Source organism: the organism of the source record quoted next, unplaced genomic scaffold (assembly GCF_019419815.1).
Source record: "Pyrus x bretschneideri cultivar Hongxiangsu unplaced genomic scaffold, Pyrus_bretschneideri_v1 Contig74, whole genome shotgun sequence".
NCBI lineage: Eukaryota > Viridiplantae > Streptophyta > Magnoliopsida > Rosales > Rosaceae > Pyrus > Pyrus x bretschneideri.
In genome coordinates this window covers 529,664-549,694 of record NW_025999814.1, presented here as the reverse complement: position 1 = coordinate 549,694, position 20,031 = coordinate 529,664, and the positions used below count along the sequence as shown (strand labels likewise).

Genomic DNA, 20,031 nt, shown 5'->3' with positions numbered 1-20,031 from the left:
AGCACGTGTTGGCTGACACCCGAAGATGACGAAAGTCATTTATTGAGTGCAAATGCTGAAAATAAGGGGTATATACGGCTTATAAATATAAAAGAATAATAAATATGCATTTAAGGAACGTGTTCAGAGCATACAACTAACTATAACACTAAAAGAAATAATATAAAATTGAATGAAACAAAGGATGGATCCTACAGAGAGAGGACTCGAAGATGCCAATGCGGAAGTGCCTTGACGCTGGGATAGTATGCCTCGATTCTAAGTCCTGAAAGGGGCGCAAAACAAATATGAGTAGACCAAGTTGATATATATATATATATATAAAATAGTTACCAACGTACTAACCCCTAGGTTTTATGAAAACACATATATATCATGATAAACATAGGTTTTCCGAAACCTAGCATGTCGTGCAATGTTTCAAATCATAACTTGTATATATAATAATCACTAGTGAATGTCCGATAACCCCCAAGCCCCATGCCGGCTCTCCGTCTCTTAGCAAACAATCAGAGGAAAATACACTCCAGGCCCCATGTCGGCTCCCGTCCCTGTGCTAATAGCCAGAGTAAACACATTCCAGGCCCTATGCCAGCACCAAACCGTCGCCCGGGACGGATCAGAATATATCCCTACGTCCCGTAGCGAAATAGGGACCATTAGGTAACAAAACCATTGAACATACATATATTGAAAAACAACTTCATAGTATAAAGTCACCCATCATCTATATTATAACGAGGTGTTCTAAACATGTTCTAAATATCATATCGTCATCCATCGGATATTATATAAGAACACGGGTTATAGGAAAAATAGTAATAATTCAAACTAGCCTCAGCAATCATGTTATCTCATAAAACATTTCATAAAACATAGTCATCAAATCATGTTTTTCATGTATGCATTTCTACTATCAAAACATGCATTTTTAGAAAGGGTCCACTCACAGATACTTAGCCGTCGAAGAGCCACGCAAACTAGCAGAGACAGAATGCCACAATAAATTGCCCATAAGCACATAAAGGGTACATTTAGTCAAACTCTACTCAAAGACTTATTTTGGGAAAACAGACATCAGAAATGGGCTCAGGACGTCGAAATTAGCCTAGAAGGGGTCCCGAACGAAAACCCAAAAAGTCAACCGTCAAAGTCAACGTTGATCGGTCAAAGTCAAAGTCAACTCTGGTCAACGGTCAGATCGGGTCAAAGTTAACGGCCCTAGGCTTGGGTTGGATCTGAGTTGGGCTTGAGCTTTGGGCTTGGGTCCAAATGGTTTTAAGTTTTAGACTTAAGGCCCGGCCCAAAAGGGAAAAAAGGTTTAAGGCTTTAAGATAAATGAAAATAAAAGGGTCATTGGGTTTGGGCTTCAAGGGGTTAACGGGCTGGAGGCCCTAGGGTTTGGGCTTGAATGCAAAGGCCCGAAGACCTGCTCCTACATGGCCCTAAGGCCTAAGCCTCTAAGGGTTTTGGGTTTAGTCCTAACGGGCCTTAGGCTGAAGGCCTGGCCCAGCAGCCGTTTGGGTTTTTATAAAACTAAATAAATAAATATAAATAGATTAAAGGATTTGGGTTGGGTTTAAAAAGATAACGGGCCTAAGGCCCGAGTTCTAAAAAGCTTGGGTTAGTAAAGAGAGCCAGCGCTAAAGGCTTAAAGGCCTGGTGTGGTTGATGCTCATCGGAGCTAACCGTAGAAGAACACTGAAATTTGAGGTTTTTCGTCGAAAAACTGAGTCAACTTTAAACATCTATAACTTTGTCAAAACTCAACGAAATCAAGTGAGACAAAAAATGAAGTTGTAGTACTCGACCAGACGAAGAGAATGGTACCTCGCATGACATCTAACTCGCCATGGTTTGGTCGAAAAATACCTCGAAAGCCTCGGAGGTTGCTGGCAACTGGTAAGATTCAAATTGATATAACTTCTTCAATACTCAACGAAATTGGATGATTCAAAAAGGAAAGTTGTAATACTCAGCGAGATGAAGAGATTGATACCTCCATGCCGGCCAACTAGTCGTGGTTTGGCCGAAAATTGACTCAAAAGCCGTCAGACCTCGCTGGAAAATCTGGAAAACGTTTTCTCGAGTTATTTTGGTGTTTAAACTGTATCAGAACAACTCAAATACTACCTAAACACAATAATAAGCACGATCTAAGGAGATTTAGGTGTGCTTTGCATTTACGTCATTGAAGATCTAATGCATAGTGATTATGCACAATGCCGAGACGGATACTGAAGGTGAGGGAAAGAAAGATGAAGATGATGGTGAAGTCCTTGTGATGGTTGTGTGTATATATGTATGGGTGCGTGTGTGTGTTCTTCTCGGAGAGAATAGCACTTAGAGGGAGAAAGATAGAAATGAGATAGAGAGAGAAAGCTCGGGGAGAAGGAGATGAGAGAGAAAGGTGAAATGCTTGGACCCGGGGAACAACAAACAAAAGGTGGGCCCCTTGGGCACACCTATTAAGACCCAAAAATAATTTTAAAAGAGAAATATCTAACCCAAGGTGCAAATTTCATGAAAATACCCCTACATCCGATAAAATCGGGATAGGTTGTTACACAAATCCTTGTTGCAACAGGATTCGACCGACCACGACTGGACGACCTATAATAAGATTCTAGACGAATGCTACTGGGCAAAGAATAACTTTAAGCTTGGCCTAAAATAATATTTTGGGCTCAAACACACTCGTAGGGAAACGCCTCGACACTCGGGTTGTACTCCTCGTCACTATGTGCTGAGGGGGTGCAAAACAGAAAAGGTTAGTGGACCATAATTATATTTATACTAATAATAATATTGAAAACCCGAATTCTTTCTGAACATAATAACCACTGGTTTTAAAAACATATATAATACTATGTATAGGCTTCTCTAAAACTCTAGCATGCAGGAAATGTTTCGAAAATGTAAAATCATCCCTAAAACATGATCTCGAAATGCCTGAAGACAAAACCATAGATCCCATAAAAAACTATACTCTATAGGGGTATCAAAGTCGCTCGAAAGAAGTACCTGTCCATTACCTGAAGGTGAAGCTGTACGACTCCAGGTTATGCTGGAGAAGAAACATATCTATATATAGCAAACACACCGACACTAGCCTTGGCTAGTAAAATTGTCCAACACTGGTTTTGCCAGTGAAGCTGGGGGTATAACATAAGTATCCTCATCTGTGTCTTATGGCCATAGACTATACTCGTGTTGTGTGTATGTGCCGTATGATAACCTACTAGATATCAATGAAAACATATCTCTAAAACTCATGTCAAAATACCAAAGCTCAAAAGCTAAACTTCTCATCAAATAAATCCATAACAATTCATTTTCGTAAATTAACCAAAGTTCATAATATTTCATAAATCCGTAATATCTCATAGTGCAATAAAGAAATAGTCGTAAACCTTTTCTAAGTGTAAAACCAAAAGTTTAGAACGTTTCATAAAACATAATTTAAATAAATCATAATGTAGAAATCCATAAAGCAAAGCATAATATAAAACATACTCAAATCATGAAATAGGAAATGCATGCTAGACTGGTAGTTATAAAATATTCATTTGAGAAAGGGTTCACTCACAAATACTCCGCTCTTGGGGAGCTGCTTGAACTAGTGAGGACTGGATCACCTTCTACCATTGCACCTATATACAAATAGAGACTATTTAATAAAACACTACCAAAATGATTGAATTTGTGAAAACGGAGTGTAGATTTGGAATCATGATGTCTAAATTAGTTTATGAAGGGTCCCGGCCGAAACCCGAAAAAGTCAACGTTGGCCAGTCAATGGGTCAGATCTGGGCTTGGGTTGTTGGGTTGGGCCGGGTCTAAAAGCTTGGGTTAGGGTTATGGATTAAAGGATTTAGGCTGGGCTTATAGGTTAAGAGAGTTGGGCTTGGTTTAAAGGGTTAGTGAACTTGGGTTAATGGTTCAGATGGCCCAAAGAACTAGGTCGGTTTCAGATTGGGTTTTTGGGCTAATTTAGTGGGTCAACTCGATTGGCTTCGCAGGTCACCAGACCCCATGAAGGAGAACATCTGAAATCCAAGGGTTTTTGCCTGGAAACTTCCCCTGCTCCAATATGGGGTCAAAGCTACACCATTTTTGATGATTTTAAAACCAAAGTGAAGCTAAGGAATAGGAGAATAAGAATTTACCAAATTGAGGATTAACCATGGTCGGAGTTGGCCAGAAATGGGCTCGAAAGCTGTCGGGTTTCGCTGAAAAATCTGGGAATTTGAAGAACACATACATGCATGAATAGATAGACCAAAACTCAACCCCAACTCATCACAGAGGCAAGAAACACTTCAATATTCGAAGATTAAACTAGAGAATCTCACCTGGGATTAGAGTTCAAAGCTTAAAGCTCTCGGCTTCAATGATAAAGCAATACCCAGTGCTATGATCCCACATGCAATGGTACCACCGAGTTCCTTAAGTCCTTGGGACCCCGAATATGTGGTTTCAGAAAAATGAAGAAGGAGAGAAAGAAAAGAGAGACTATGGGCCGGGTTGGGTTGGTGGGTCATAAAGCCCAAAGTTTGGGCCAGATACACAGCCCATAGGTTTCATATTTCTTTTGGGCTGGATTTACAAAACCCAGCACAAGGGTATAATCGTAAATTGAACCTATTTTTAGAATGGGTTGTTACACCATATATGCATGGTTTCACTTTTCAACAAATCATACAAAAGAGTGACTAACTAAAGAAGGCTAGTTGATATAAGGATTTGGTTTCACAACAATACTACTCTAAAACACATTTTTTTGGTCAATTAGAGAAATATAATAAAGCTAGCCAAGAAGAAAAGTACATAAGTCAAAGAATACAAAGTATCCAACAAAAAACACAAAAACAGAAACTAAAAGTGAAGAAACTTCAGAATAGGCCCGAGCCTCTCTTAGTCCTCAAGTGGCTCTACCACTGATTTACTTTGTACTAATTTTGGTCAACTCAAACGTGCAAGTGTATAATCTTTGAAAAAGTGATTTTTTAATCCCTTGTTTTCTCTTTTCTAGTCCCACAACATAGTTAGTTAATATGGGTCCGTGCATATGTTTTAAAAATACACCAGAATTTGTTTTAAAAGGACCAGTTGGTGGCTCGTTACGACAGTATACATTTTCGAAGGAAGAAGACTCAAAGAAAACATTTTAGCCTTTCCTCACCATTCTCCTGTGATTCACAACGCAAAATATCGAACTTAAAATGTACCGTATAAAATACGAGCCTGATATTCGTTCATTTTTAGTAGACCATCTCATGATAGTTTTTAAATAAATAATAAAACCTGATGAGTCAACCATTTGGTGCGTCGAAATCGCATGGGTGTAACAAAGTAGCAGAAGCCCAAAGCCGAAACATTACAGGGCAACTTTGTGGGCCTAGAAACGCCACCCAACCCAAGGACTGTGCAGCCCCTTTGAGAAAGCAAGTATTTATCATATTTTCCTGCCAAATGGTACCGCCAAATCCAAACTCCCACAGCAACAACCGGACTGAGGCATACGCGTGTAGTTCATCCACCACATCGGTAACTTCAAGGCGCCATCGGACCCCTTATTCCCACCTATTCAGCCCGTCGCGGCGTCGCCTCCCCAATTTCACAGTCTTCAACCTCCACCAACGACAGCAGCAGCGTAATAATAATCTTGGGAGGAATCGGTTTCCAGGTATTCTTCGATCAAATCACTCATCTTTTCGCTCCGATTTGATTTTATTGATATATTCGTTTTTTTTTAGGAATTGTTATTAGCACTCCAAAAATCTCATTCTACACTCCAAACTTTCTATATTAGAAAAGAAAAATACACCTGAGGAGTGTAGAATGAGATTTTTGGAGTTCCAATAACACTTTCTTTTTTTTATCGTAATTATATTCATTGGAGAATAATTCAAGCATTTCAGATGATATGGAATCGCCATTTAGCTAATTAGATAAAAGATTGTGTCTAATTTAAAATTGGTGGGTGATGGAAAAATTAAGTTATTAAGGAGGTGAAGTGATAATTAATTGATGCAATGGGAGATTTTGGACAAGTTGCAATCTTTCTTATCAAAATTGGATTTCTTGAGTTGTATTTATTGAAGATGTATTGAAATTGAAATGTATGAACTATGAAGTAATGTATTAAGCCACCGGGATATTATCGAAATTTGAAAAATATTCGTCGCTACTTGTGTTGAATTGGTTGTATTTCCCTTCATTTTTCCTGTATAAACATGTTAGGAACTAGGGGATTAAAGGGATACAGCGATGGGTTTAAGATTGAATATGATGATCAATGTTTAGGAATCGCATTGTCATATGAGAGTCAACAAGCGTATTTAGAAACAACTACATTTTGTGAAATCATTTCGTGATTAGATATGGAATAACGTCGAATTACATTGTAAGAATAATGCATTATTTTAGCTTTAACAGCGTGTCCATGGCAAAGAAAAGAGGGAAGGCGTTAAAGGGAAAAGATGTAGCTGTAAATTACAATGATAGGAATAAGAAGATAGAGAAGAAATTGACGAAGAAAAAGAAGAAATCTATGAAGATAAGTGCATCTTCAGTACCTACGTCGGCTCCTGTGCCTAACAGCGGCGCTTCCACTTCCAATGTTGCTCATGCGACTTCGTCTAGCCATGCTAATCCTACTGGTAGAAAAAAGCTTCGGCCAACAAAGAATGAGAAGGATAGTGGGCACTCTCATTCCGGTTTTATATTTATGTGTAGTGGGAAGACGAAACCCGAATGTTATCGCTATCGTGTTTTTGGGCTGCCATTAGCAAAGGTGGACGTTGTGAAAAAAATTAGACCGGGTGCAAAGCTATTTCTGTATGATTTTGACTTGAAGCTTCTTTATGGCACATACAAGGCAACTTCAAATGGAGGAGTGGATTTGGAACCAATTGCGTTTAAGGGGAAATTCCCTGCACAGGTAATAATGCTTTATATGAATATGAAATATTAGTCCTAGAAAATAAGAACAAAAGATTCCTAAACATAACCATTTATTTCACAATATACGTCGTATATTTTTTGCTGACCTTGTCCTTATATAATAATAATAATAATATTGTTCGATGCTAGTACTAGTCAAAAGAAAAACTCTTACCCTTTGTGTATCTAAGTTGTCCATGTGTGATTGTATTTATCTAGAAGTATATATCTTTTCCAAACAGATGCCATGCCATTATTGGATGCATTGGTTGCATCCTGTGTTCAGCAGTCATGACCTTGTCCTGCATTTCTTTTATTGCGGAATGTCTTGCAAGAAAACAGCTATACATAGATATATGTCCATATATGCATGCAAGTATGTATAAATACATGATTGTATTTGGCGGATGTCATTCAGCCTTTAAAAGGAAGAGGGATTATGGGATGTAAGAGAGCTCCCTTTGATTTTGTTTCATGAACTTCCAATGGACAGGCAAACAAAAAATTGGGACTAGGAAGTTGGCCAAATTTCATAAAACTCAGACTTGAATTGTAATTTTGAGGGGCGAAACCTTACCGACCCTAAAAAGATTAATATTCTAGACTAGATCTCATTTGTTTGAGCTAAGCCAGGTATTCTAGTTGAGCTAGACAATTGAAGGATTGGCAATGATTGGTGGTGGTGGTGTTATGATAACCGAAACAAGATGTGACATTTTTGAGTGGTAAAAGTTATTGGTTTATTCCCTTTAATGTGCTGTCGACTGTTGGAAATGTAAGTAATGAGCCCGAAAGTTATAATTAAAGTTCTAAATATGGAGAAGGCGTCATGACAAGTTGATGGTGGAGGGCGGAGTGGAAGGTTGAACATGATTATAGTTCAAGCGGAGATGCAGCTGGTTATAAAAAAAGTGAATGTATTAATGACAGTGGTGGTGTCTGGTGACGCTTGTGGCTTGTGGTGGTTGCAATGATGGTGCACTGATATTAGTAATGAGACATAGGATTTTATGTGGAACAGAGTCGAGGTGTAAGGGTTATTGGGAGCAAGGGCTAATGGACGTTATGGCCAAACAACAGCGTTGCAGTCTTGGTTACAAACCCACTGAGAGGGTTTAAGAGTTGGGTCCAGCTTGATGGACCAAAGTCTAGAACACAATACCATCAAACTATTTTATTAATGTGGAACTTGACAGTCTTTTATCCTTGTTTTTCTGTTTGAAAACATCTTGTTTGTTTTTACTAGAATCTTCAGATGTTACATCAACTTTGTGAGACCTACTTAAAAAATTTCAAGAAGATTTGTTTCACCTGTGTGTTTTGTATGGTATATTGTATATTTACTGATAGCAGAATTAATATTTTGTATATTTACTGATAGCAGAACATGTGACCTTCTGCAGTTTGCTTAATTTACAATATTTTTTTTCATTTTTTGTCAATTTGTTCGTATATTCAGGTCAGATTTAAGATTTTCAAGGACTGTTTACCTCTTCCTGAAAATGCTTTTAAAGCAGCTATCAGAGACAACTATCAGGGAGGTTCTAAGTTTAAACAAGAGCTCAATAGCAAACAGGTTAGTAACATCATTTACATCTTTTAGCTCCTTATTGAAAAGTTATTCGAAACTAGTTGCCTATCACTTAAAATTATTTTCTTTTAAAGGAAAATTTCTTATGGATTTTGCTTTTGATGAAGGTGCATGCTTTAATCTCATTGTTTCGCCCACTCACCGAGTCAGTACCTACTTCTGCTGCCCCTCCCCGAGATGTGGCAAAACCAGGCTCATTTCCATCTCCCATTACAGAAGAAGGATTTCATCCAACAGCAAGGCTGTCCCATCAAGAGGGCTCCTATTCATATGGTATGCAACGTACACGTGCATCGCCGCTTGATATGCAGTCCAGGCAGGCAATCCCATATCCACTTTATGATCAATATGAGGTCGAAACACACGTGGGACATGTATGGCCTCGCTTAGAGCCTCGACATGTTCAGCATGCTTCTCTTCCAGGTCATGCTGATTCCTATTATTTAGCAGCGACACATGAGCCGTACTTGCCTGAACAACCATACATGTCCCATCAGGATGCATATAGAAGGTAAATTCATTTGTTGCATTGTTTACCCAATTATTTCAGCTGTTATTATGTGGTATTTTTTACATTTAACCCTCTCCATTATATATCTCATCAATTCCATTGTACAAAGGAGATTCCTTAATGGTCATGTTTTTTTCCCCTGAAATAAAACAGCGCAGTAACTGACTCAAATCTACCTCATTATCCTATTTTCATTACCTCACTGGGTAAACCACCACAGTTACATTATCTTGACTTAGTGCTTTCAATCTCTTATATTTTCATCAGTGAGAGTTAATCCTCACACATCCCGAGCACATGTGGGAGAGATTAGTTTTATTGATTAGAGCATAATGCTCGTATGGTAAATAACATTCTCATGCATTTTCACAGGCATAGGGTGACACTTGCAGAGGAGATGGTTCCCAGGGATCAAGTTGTTGCCTATGGAAGTGAGTATGACGGGCCACAGTTGCTGAAGCGGAGAGAGAGAGAAATTGCTCCGCGTTCCAATTATGTGGCTGAATCTTATAGTCGAGAGGTTCCCACTGCTGCAGCCTCACATGTTATGTTGCAGTCGCATTCTTTAGCACCATCTTATGAACGGACGTTAACGTACCAACGGTACTATCCAGTCACAACCCTTCAGGATCAGAGCTTGGTGTACGCTGATCCTCTTGTAAGACCATTGCATGGTACCTCTTACTCAGCTGAGGCAGATGTTCCAATCTCTACTCACTTTTCGTACACTAGAGCACCCCATTACCGCTGAACGAAACTTGGATGTGTAGATTCGTCCAAGTCATGCTTTCAGTTGTGTTGCTTCATTGTCAATTACTGGTCGGAACTTTATAGTTTATACAATCATCTTCCGAGTCCCGCCGGTTAACTGTCTGTTTTGTTTTTCATTTTATATCTAAGAGGAGCTGGTGCCCTGCATCACCCTGTTCAAAGTGTCGATCATTTTTAGAAATCTGAGGCATAATCTAAGCAATCAAACAAGTTTGATGAGTCTGCCTTGGTTAGCACCTGCCATGGCGGTGTGGAATTACATGTCTTCCCTTGATAAGCTTATAGCCTTATACGATTTCTAGCTTCTATGCAGAATGCAAACTGTTGCATTGCGGCAAACTTTGGATAAAATGTACACCGGTTAGACCATCTCCAAAGGATATGTTAAATTTTGAACATAAAATTTAAATTTTGACAGCTTACGTGGCACTTTGACATCTTTTAAAGTTTTGTTCTTCAACCGATATGTTAAATTAAATTATTATTTTATAAAATAAATTATTAAACTAATTAAACCAAGCTGTGAGGCGCGAGCAGGCTAGTGTGGAACTTCAGCAGAGGTGGCGTTGTTGGTGCCCAAGCGCAGTGGCGATATTGGGTACGCGTTGGATGTGAGTTTCTCGGTAAGAGGCAATCGGATTGCTTGTGGGGATTGTTGTTGTTGTTCTAGCACTTCAATTTCTGATCCCATGCTCATAGATGTGAAATGGGTTTTTGAAAATTTTTGAACACTGAGGATTTGGGTACCTGTTTGATCCATTTGATCGCATTTTCGTCGAGGCCTTTGGTGTAATCTGTTCACCTTCCTACTAATTAAAAATTAATAAAATACATTTAATAATTAATAAAAAAAAACATTTGACAACAACATTTTTTGCTGCCAATCCATGTCATCGCCACATAGGATTTGACACTTCGATTGGAGAATATTAGTGTAGTCTTTTTTTTACTGTTATAGGTGATGTGTACATTTTGACATTTCCTTTGAAGATGCTCTTATGAGACGGGCCTTCAACTTCATCACTTGTGTAGAATTAGATTCGCCACTCATGTTGAGATGACCCCTTTTTTCTTAGCAATTTTTGATCTTTTAATCCTTTGAGTTGTGCGTGGAACCTTGCCAACATTAAGGTCAAATGGGTTTCTTTTCTTCGACAAACTTTATGAATTAATTTACTGAAACAGCATAACATGAATAATGAATGGTGGGCCAATATAGTTTATGATCTTAATAACTAATTATGGGTTGTTTAAATTTGGGTCAAAATATTAATTATCAATGGCTACTATGCCTGAAAACTCAATTAGGGGGTTGTGTATTCTTCTTGGCCTACAAGTTGAAGTTCCAATTTTAAAAAATATCGGCAATAGGTCGAGTACCATGAAGGAAGTAAAAGTTCTAATCATAAAATCAATTAGTAACAGTAGAGTGGCTTAACTTCTTCTAAGATTATAATGATTGCATAGCTTTCTTATTTGGACGAGATCTTCACATTCTTAGAGTTATATGTACGACACTTGTTTCATGAAACATGATTCTGCCATGTATGTTATATGATATAAGTACACCGTCACGTGTTGTCATATTCTAATGAAATAAGCACATGTAAACAAAAACTTACACATATCTTTGTAACAGACACTGAACACTACCCTAACGAGCAGTCGTGTTTTGTAAATTTTACTAGATTGCGCATGCAGTTAGGCCCATGCAATCTTGTTACATAATATATTGCCTCTAGTGTCATGAATCATGATGATCCACCGAAACCATCATAGTTGGGGGATAAGAAAGGGATGGGAGAGAGCCTATCACCACTTATGGTCCGCTTACTCATGCTGGTTTATGTTGAGGTTGGTCCCGGAGGCCTAAACCCTTTTAGAATTTGCAGTCCCCGTGACCGACCTCGTCGTTCAACTGGCACTGCCAGCCTCACCAAACTTCCTTGTTTTTCCTTTTTTTTTGTTTTTTTTGTTGGCACACTCTCTCTCTCTCTCTCTCTCTCTCTCTCTCTCTCTCTCTCCATTCATTTTTTGTGGTAACCTGTTCCTCTTTAATACGGACCTTCATTTTATATTTTAGAGATTTGAATAATTGATGGTACACTTCCTCTTCAGGCAAGTCATCACTTAAACTATATTATATTATAAGAAGCCCTTAAAGAAGGGATTTTTATTTTATTTTATAAAAATAGGGATTAGTTATGGGATATCCACCACATCAAATTTTAACGATTCGAACTGTTTATTTTTCAACTTGTACCTCATAGATCATTCTTGCAAAATATTAACCAAATCGGAAATATTTAAGACATCTAATTGGATTCAAAGAAATAAACGAATATTTTGTTATATAAGAAATAATGAAATTTGATCTTGATAATTAAATAGGCAAATCATAATGAATTGGATTTTTTGCAATGATGATCTATGAATCGAGACTAACAAAATAAACGATTTGGATCGTTGAAATTCGATGTGGAATGAACCCCACACATAATCTTCTTCTTCTTTTTTTTCAAAAAATGAGAATCCCTTTGCATAAAGGGTCTGTTATATTATATATTAATAGATGAATTATTACCTAAACCTACTAAGTCAGCGACAGCTCCCACTCCCAGCGCGAGGCCGGTTTCAAAGGTCAGAACGCTTACCAACATTACTCCACAAATACAGACGATGTTGTGATTAATATATATATATATATATATATAAACTTTCGACGTAAACCAACTTCTTTGACTACATGTATATATATATATAATAAATATATATTACATTGGAAGGGCTTTCACGTTTAAGCTTTGCCGGTGTCCTTTGATAATATTGCAAAGGCACACTCATACATGTGCCTGCGGCCCCATGTGTACATCTACAAAAGTCTTACATGGAATCGAACTACTTATAAGGTGAAGAATGGAATGTACGTACCCACCACCCACCTGACAAAGCAAATTAACATCCACACGATAAAATAATGAGTTGCGCCACAATCAGTCGCAAACGCATGCGTGAATAGATTTGAAATCAATCCATGTTTGAATCATTTACAATTTATTTAATGATCTGAAATCACACACACTCGTTTAACAAAACCTAAAATAAGATGATTATCAAGTGGACATAGTAATACAGTGCAAGAAGAGGGTGGTAGAAACTTCGACTCGTGGCAAAACTGACATCGACAAGACTTTGGTACCGACCTCAAAGTCTACAAGAACATTTTGGCATGCATGCTCATTGTTTTTTTAAGTTTAGCTTGGTCGGGGAAGTTTCTCTTTAGCATTTTCAATCTGTAAGTTACCTGGGGTAGTTGTTTGGACTTTGGAGGGAGAATAAATATCTGCATCAGGTTAGGGAGAAGCTGAGCATCTGCAAGCGTGAAGAGGTGACAAGGATCTGATCACATGAGAGAAGATAACAATTGTCAAAGAGATATAATAATTAATATAAATTTAAAGATTAAGTATCTAAAGCTTCAATTTTTTAGTGTCATTTTACATTGGTCTCAATTTTTTTAAACATTCCAAACAAGTAGCTAACTGATTAAAAATGTCACATATGTTAAGCCCTAATTAAATTTCTGTTATATTAACTAGGGCTTAGTTTGTCTCCAAAATCAATGGAAGATCATGGAAGCATAGCATCCACCAACTAATGGTTACCCTCCCACTCCCATCAGGCCATCACCTCCAAACCAACGTGCAACGCTCAACGCACAACCATCAACTCCATCCTACAACTCAAGTCACCAACATTGAGAGGAAGGTCATGGAGGTAGTTGATACAATATGGACTGCTATGATATGGCCACGATCACCTTCACCGCCAACAAAGAAGAACTTGGAAGTTTTATGAGCCGAGAATTGACGAATGAAGAAATCACATGAGCATAAACAAGCTCTTTGAAACCCTATCTGAATTCTCAACCCTCTTCTTTGTTAGGAAATTGGCCTCCTGATGCAATTTTCAATTTGGGTATATTTTTTTTATTCAATTCAATACCCTTTTGATTATTGGGTTCCATTTATATATAATCTTCGTTTGAAATTTAGATTTTGCGGCAACTAATAATAATGTTGACCATAATCTATCTAGTTGGTGGGTTTTGAATATAAAGGTTGGGATAGGATTTCAGTGGTTGTATTTTGAGCTTGGAGGTGGCGGGGGCTTGATATTCCTAAACTTCATTTTTGTTCTTCATTTTATTTGCGAATTTGTTTTTTTTTTTTTTAATCTTCCTGTCTTTTTTAAGTTATTTTTATTATTATTATTTTAGTGTCCAAGTAAGTTAAAAAGTGGGATCCATTGTTGCTACATGTACATTTAACGGACAATTAACTGAGGCTTAACGGATGTGACATGTCAATGGTTCATTGAGTATTTATTTAGAATGTTTAAAAAGATTGAGACCAATGATATTAATAATTTGTATTTAGGTACTTAATTCCAACTTTAATTAGGAATATATAAAGTGAATACATGCATGCATGTCAGTAGACATAGTTACTGGCAAGAGCTGGTACTAGTACTATAATCTGTAGTCCCCTTCATGAAGGATTCGTTGAGGAGAAGGAGGATCGTGGCCTCATCTGGAAAATGATTGTGATGTGGACGGTTGAATTATTGATTTTGCATGCATACTTGTATACGAGATATTGCTCCGTCACGAACCACGATACTCACAAAATGCCATTATATATTTATTTATATTTGTATGTATCTCTTGAAGAAGTTGAAGATAAAGCTGCTGAAGGGACGCAGGGCTATCTTTTGTAAGTGCGAAATATGTGAGAATACATGTGGAATGACTGTCCGTATTTGAATTTACATGTGCTTGTAATCTTTCCCAATCTGTTGTCGATCGAGAGCTTCATAAAATTTAAAATAAACAGAGAAGCCAAAAAAAAAAGGTGGTCACACATGATAATACATATGAACAGTTTATGCTTGTCCGGTTGTCTCTATATGCCTATGAAGGCACCGAGCACCTTCCTATCTAAATAATTTGCAACCACAAATCAAATCAAATCTTGCTATTAGTTACACACACACACACACACACAGATATATATATATATATATATATATATATATATCATCCACTTGCAGTTTAATTTGATGGAGTCAAAACATTAACCTGAAAATTGAGTACGTCCATGTGTTAAAAATTGATTGTTCTTGAATCTTTGACCTGTCTCATAAGAAATCAAATCCAATCCTACAGTGTTAATTTCGACGATAGAAGAAGAACTATATTTTAAAATAATTATATATATATGTACGTCATGCATGATCACAGCAAAGGTCCAACATATGTACAAATTCAGAAGTAGACATATAGCCATGTGAGAGCATATATGGGGCTGGGCAGACCTTTTATGTCCGAAGATACATCTCGTCTTCTTGTAATACTCATTACACGGCTAACATACAATTATAGATATACAAAGATGTTCCAATGCAAAATATTCAGGCGACGAAAATGTACTGATTTTTTTTTTTTTTTAATAAACCAAGCTAAAAACTTTCATATTTAATCTACTTACATTATGTTTGGATGAAGAAATTTAAGATTACTAAGGAATTTTAAAATAACAGGATTTTATTTTTTAGAATTCATGAATTTTCTTGTTTGGTTAACCTAAAAGAAAAATGGAATTAAATATGAAATTTATTATTTTTAAACTTTCAATCATAAAAATTGGAAAATGACACCTATTTACATGGAGTTTAACTTGGGAATTGAAGGTCTCAAATTTCAAGTTTTTTTTCCACACGGAAATTCTAAATTTCTATATTTATGAATCCAAACAAAGGAATTGGTGCATGTCAATTTATAAATTCTGACTTTTACCCAAATTCCAAGTTTATTTCCCTTATCCAAACATAGTATTACTATCTTCGCAACAATTGTAACACCCCGCCCCCGAAATATTTTATTTTCGGAAAAAAAATATTGATGATAGGCCCAAGTTAATCTCTGATTTAATTTTACCACCATTAAACTCTATTCTTTAATTGAAATTCCTTAATTATTCATAAAATCTACAACCAAGATTACTTATCAACAACATACCTTTATATTTTAATCTATCACCAATTTCTTTTCTTAAAACAAATTCCTCACAAGAGGTCAAAACTTGATTATTTAACTACCATTAATTGTGATTCTTTAATTGAATGCCTTAGTTCCACCCATGATCCATAATTATAATTTTGTTACCAAACGTACGATTCTATTTCCATTTTATCATCATTTCCTTTTATGGATCAATTTCCATCCTAAAGATTTATTCACAAATTATTTAAGGCTGCATCTAACCTTGTTAGATTGCCTACGTACCTTTGAGTGGGATCAAGCCTTTCGTAGTTCACCAGTCCACTTCCTAAATCATTTATGTTCGACATTTAGTGATCAACAACCATTAACTAGGTCCAAACAAGTGAATCACACCAAATTCATATTCAATATGGATTCAAAACATCAAAATTAGCGTGAAAAAGGCAATGTTGGCCCACTGGCCACGCGCCGCGGCGGATGGCGGTCAGCCGCCCCGACTCGCCAGAAAATTCAATTAATTCCAAAAATTACCAAATTTTACAGGGTTGTATATCTCAATGAGTGGAGTAAGTTTCATACCTGAGGCCAAGTCCAATTTAGCCGGAAAGCACCTCAAATTGGCCACCAACCGTTGGAAACCTTGATTTTGGGTGTTCTTGATTCGTCACCTCCGGTGCTCCGCCGACCCAACCAATGTTTGGGCTTTGTTCCTAAGGTTGAGGGAAACGTATTAGGGGTGGTGGTTGCCTAGTGTTGTTTCAAAATTTGGTGGATTTCCACCCAAAGCCATCACACCCACCGTGGGTGTCTCCTCAAAATTGAACATCCTCTCATCGATTTTAATGTGAAATTGGAAGACGGGTCGAGTGGCCTTGAAGTGAGGGTCATTTTGGCACCGGTCGTGTCGTCAAAGGTGACCGAAGTAGAAATATAGTGTCGAGTATGGTCGGTAGAGAAACAGGTCGAGGGTCCCGTGCTCCTCCCCCTTATTTCCTTTCCCTCTTTTCTTTTTAATATGTATGATTCTTGAGATCTTGTTGGTGTGATTTATAACATGAAATGCGGTTGCATGATTTTAAAAATTTTGTAAATAAAGTGGCACTCATGTAACATATATATGTGAGATACATATATGATTTGCATTCTGTTAGTGATGCAATTTCCAGGGTGATTATGAAATTTCGATAGTAGGAATTATTATTTGCATTGATATTTCTTTATTCTCTAAGTTCTTTGAATAATGAGGTAGTTAGGTGGAATATATATATATATATATATATTGTGAATCATCATGAAATGAAGTGAATTGGATTGATATTATGTTATGCACTACGGAAATTTGAATATTAAGATGATGGTGAAATTGTGACAAGTAGTTGGGAAAGTTGTATTATACCTGTGCAATAGAGAAATGTTAAATTTGGGTGTGATAGCCAGTGGAATGGGAGGAATGTTGATTTGGGCAGAAAAGTAGCTCGTGGATGTTGATTGGGCGGAAAAGAAGTCAGTGGATGTTGATTTGGGTGGAAAAGAAGCCCTTGGGCGGAAAAGAAGCTTGTGGATGTGGATTTGGGGGAAATGACCCATGGAATGTGGAAAAGTGATTGAATGAGCATAAAGACTCAGTGTTTCCGGGAGGAAAGCTCCATGTGTGGGCTGTGAGAATGAATTAAAGTAATAAGAATATGTGATGTGTATTGCCCATGTATATAACAATTTTTCCAGCCTACTAGTCACTGATTGAGATAAATGAAATGGTGGTGAAATTCTTGTTTGACAATGATAAGTATGGCTAGAAATTTTAAAATCTCTTGGCCAATGATAATTGTGGTTGGAAATTTTAGTATTTATTAAACTCATGATGATTTATCGAATGGGAATGAAATTATGACTATGGTTCTGGTTTGGTTGCCATAATTATGAGTGTCATTGTTGGATTTGATATTGCGAACAAAATTGATGACGAGATGTTGGCCAATAAAGTTGTAATATATTTAATTTTCTCTCCCTTGGTTGATGAAATTTGAATGGTACTCTGGATGTGCGAGTCAGTCATTTATTCTGCACTCTGAAGCGATTTAAAAGAGAAACAATTGAAAGAAAGCTTTGAAAAAAGAAGTATGAAAAGAAAAAAGAGAAAGAAAGAAAAAAGAAAGATAAGGTTTTTAATTTTTGCTAGGTTTAAGTAAATTGCAGAAATGAAGGAAATCATAGAATGAGATTTTGATTTCATTCCATGGTAACGGAAATTGCAGATCTTTATTTTAATATAATGGTGGAAATCATAGAATGTGATTTTGATTTCCACCCAAAGCCGTCACACCCACCGTGGGTGTCTCCCCAAAATTGAACATCCTCTCATCAATTTTAATGTGAAATTGGAAGATGGGTCGAGTGGCCTTGAAGTGAGGGTCATTTTGGCACTGGCCCCGTTGTCAAAGGTGGCCGGAGTAGAAATATAGTGTCGGGTATGGTTGGTAGAGAAACGGGTCGAGGGTCCCGTGCTCCTCCCCCTTCTCTCCCTTCTTGGTTGTAGATTTTATGAATAATTAAGGAATTTCAATTAAAGAATAAAGTTTAATGGTGGTAAAATTAAATCAGAGATTAACTTGGGCCTATCATCACTATTTTTTTTTCGAAAATAAAATATTTCGGGGGTAGGGGTGTTACAACAATAAATAATTTGAGACACATCCGAATCTCCGATAAGATTGAGGAGATAAGAATCTTTTTTTACTTTTTTCTTTGTTGAGAAACTTTTTAATATATATGTAAAATAACGGCATGAGAAATATGACGCTGATTCAAAGTGAGACCCAAGACAGATGTTTTGTTCATTTAGCTAAGACAACAAAAATTCTCGTTATATAGCTAGCTAGGAGATCATCAAAATATCCCTTCCTATATAATATATTCAAGATCAAAGTAGCGTGAAAGACTCAACCATATATGACACACCGCCCCCATGTTGAATATTACGTTGAAAATCTCTAATAGATCAAAAATGTTCAAACCAAATTTGAGATCATTATATGGAGAAAACTAGCTCTCCATATAAAGAAAATGACACGAAAAAGAAAATGACAGAATCGAGATGGGAATCGTACGATCTACTCCACCTCCGCAGCTTCATATAATTAATTTTTAATCAAAATACACCAAAATGATTCCATAGGTTGATCAATTGTCCAACCATCTCAATTTGGTATCACTTGTAATTGATTTCTGATCTTTATTTGAAACGGGAGACTGTCTACTTTGCCTTGAGATGGTAATTAACTGCAAATCTGGTGGTAGAACCGCTGTCAGGGGCGGAGCTACATGTGGTTGCCATGGCACCCTCCTCTCCCACCTATATTTTTTTCGTAAGAGTCATGGTGATGAAAATAATTAACATGTCAATGATAGTTACATATACCTCTTCAAACCATAAATACAATTGGAAGAAAGCAAAAGCTTTACCAAAAACACATGTTCACATCCTCCTTCAATAGCTTAAAGATTATATGCTTAGGACAATGAACATTGGAGTGCACACCATACAACAATAGCTCAAAGATTATTTTGATTTATGTTAACGATAAAATAACAAAATTTTTTAAAAGAGAGATGAGCAATATGAGAAGAAAAACACAAAATTGAAAACTATTTAGAGTTGTTAATAGTTTCTAATTTTAAAATTATTTAATACTTAAAAATAAGTAAATAATTAAACTTTATCATACAGATATTGCTAAGTTGTCGTTATAAATTACCGTTATTAACGAGTGATAACATTAAAGTTATGTACATTAAAAAATAACAATAAAAAGAGACTTTCTTTAATTTTTTGGGAATTTTAACAAAAAGCTCTCGGTACTGTTCATTTTAATGAAAAATCACATTTTTACTCTAAAAAGTTAATTCTGATACTATTCACTTATAACCAGTGACGGATCTAGAATTTTAAATTCGGAGGGTCCCAATAATAAAGGTCAAAAAATTTATAGACAAAATAACGTCGAAAAGTTAAATATAATACATTTCATTCAAAAATCATGTGCAAAACAACATTACAAGCTATAAAATCCTAATTAAAGCGTCCACGACGAGGTTTCATAGTCTGAAAATGTTCCATGATAGCTTCATTACCAATACATGAAAAAA

The 20,031-nt window shown here is 36.7% G+C and overlaps 1 protein-coding gene across 1 annotated transcript; it reads left to right on the top strand.

Moving 5' to 3' along the window:
* Nucleotides 1-5,478: 5,478 nt before the first annotated feature.
* On the top strand, nt 5,479-9,801 carry LOC103950401. The gene is made up of 5 exons (XM_009361603.3): nt 5,479-5,689; nt 6,433-6,946; nt 8,408-8,524; nt 8,647-9,050; nt 9,423-9,801. The coding sequence occupies exons 2-5, from the start codon at nt 6,449-6,451 to the stop codon at nt 9,799-9,801; spliced, it is 1,398 nt and encodes a 465-aa protein (XP_009359878.2). The 5' UTR covers nt 5,479-5,689; nt 6,433-6,448.
* Nucleotides 9,802-20,031: the final 10,230 nt, after the last annotated feature.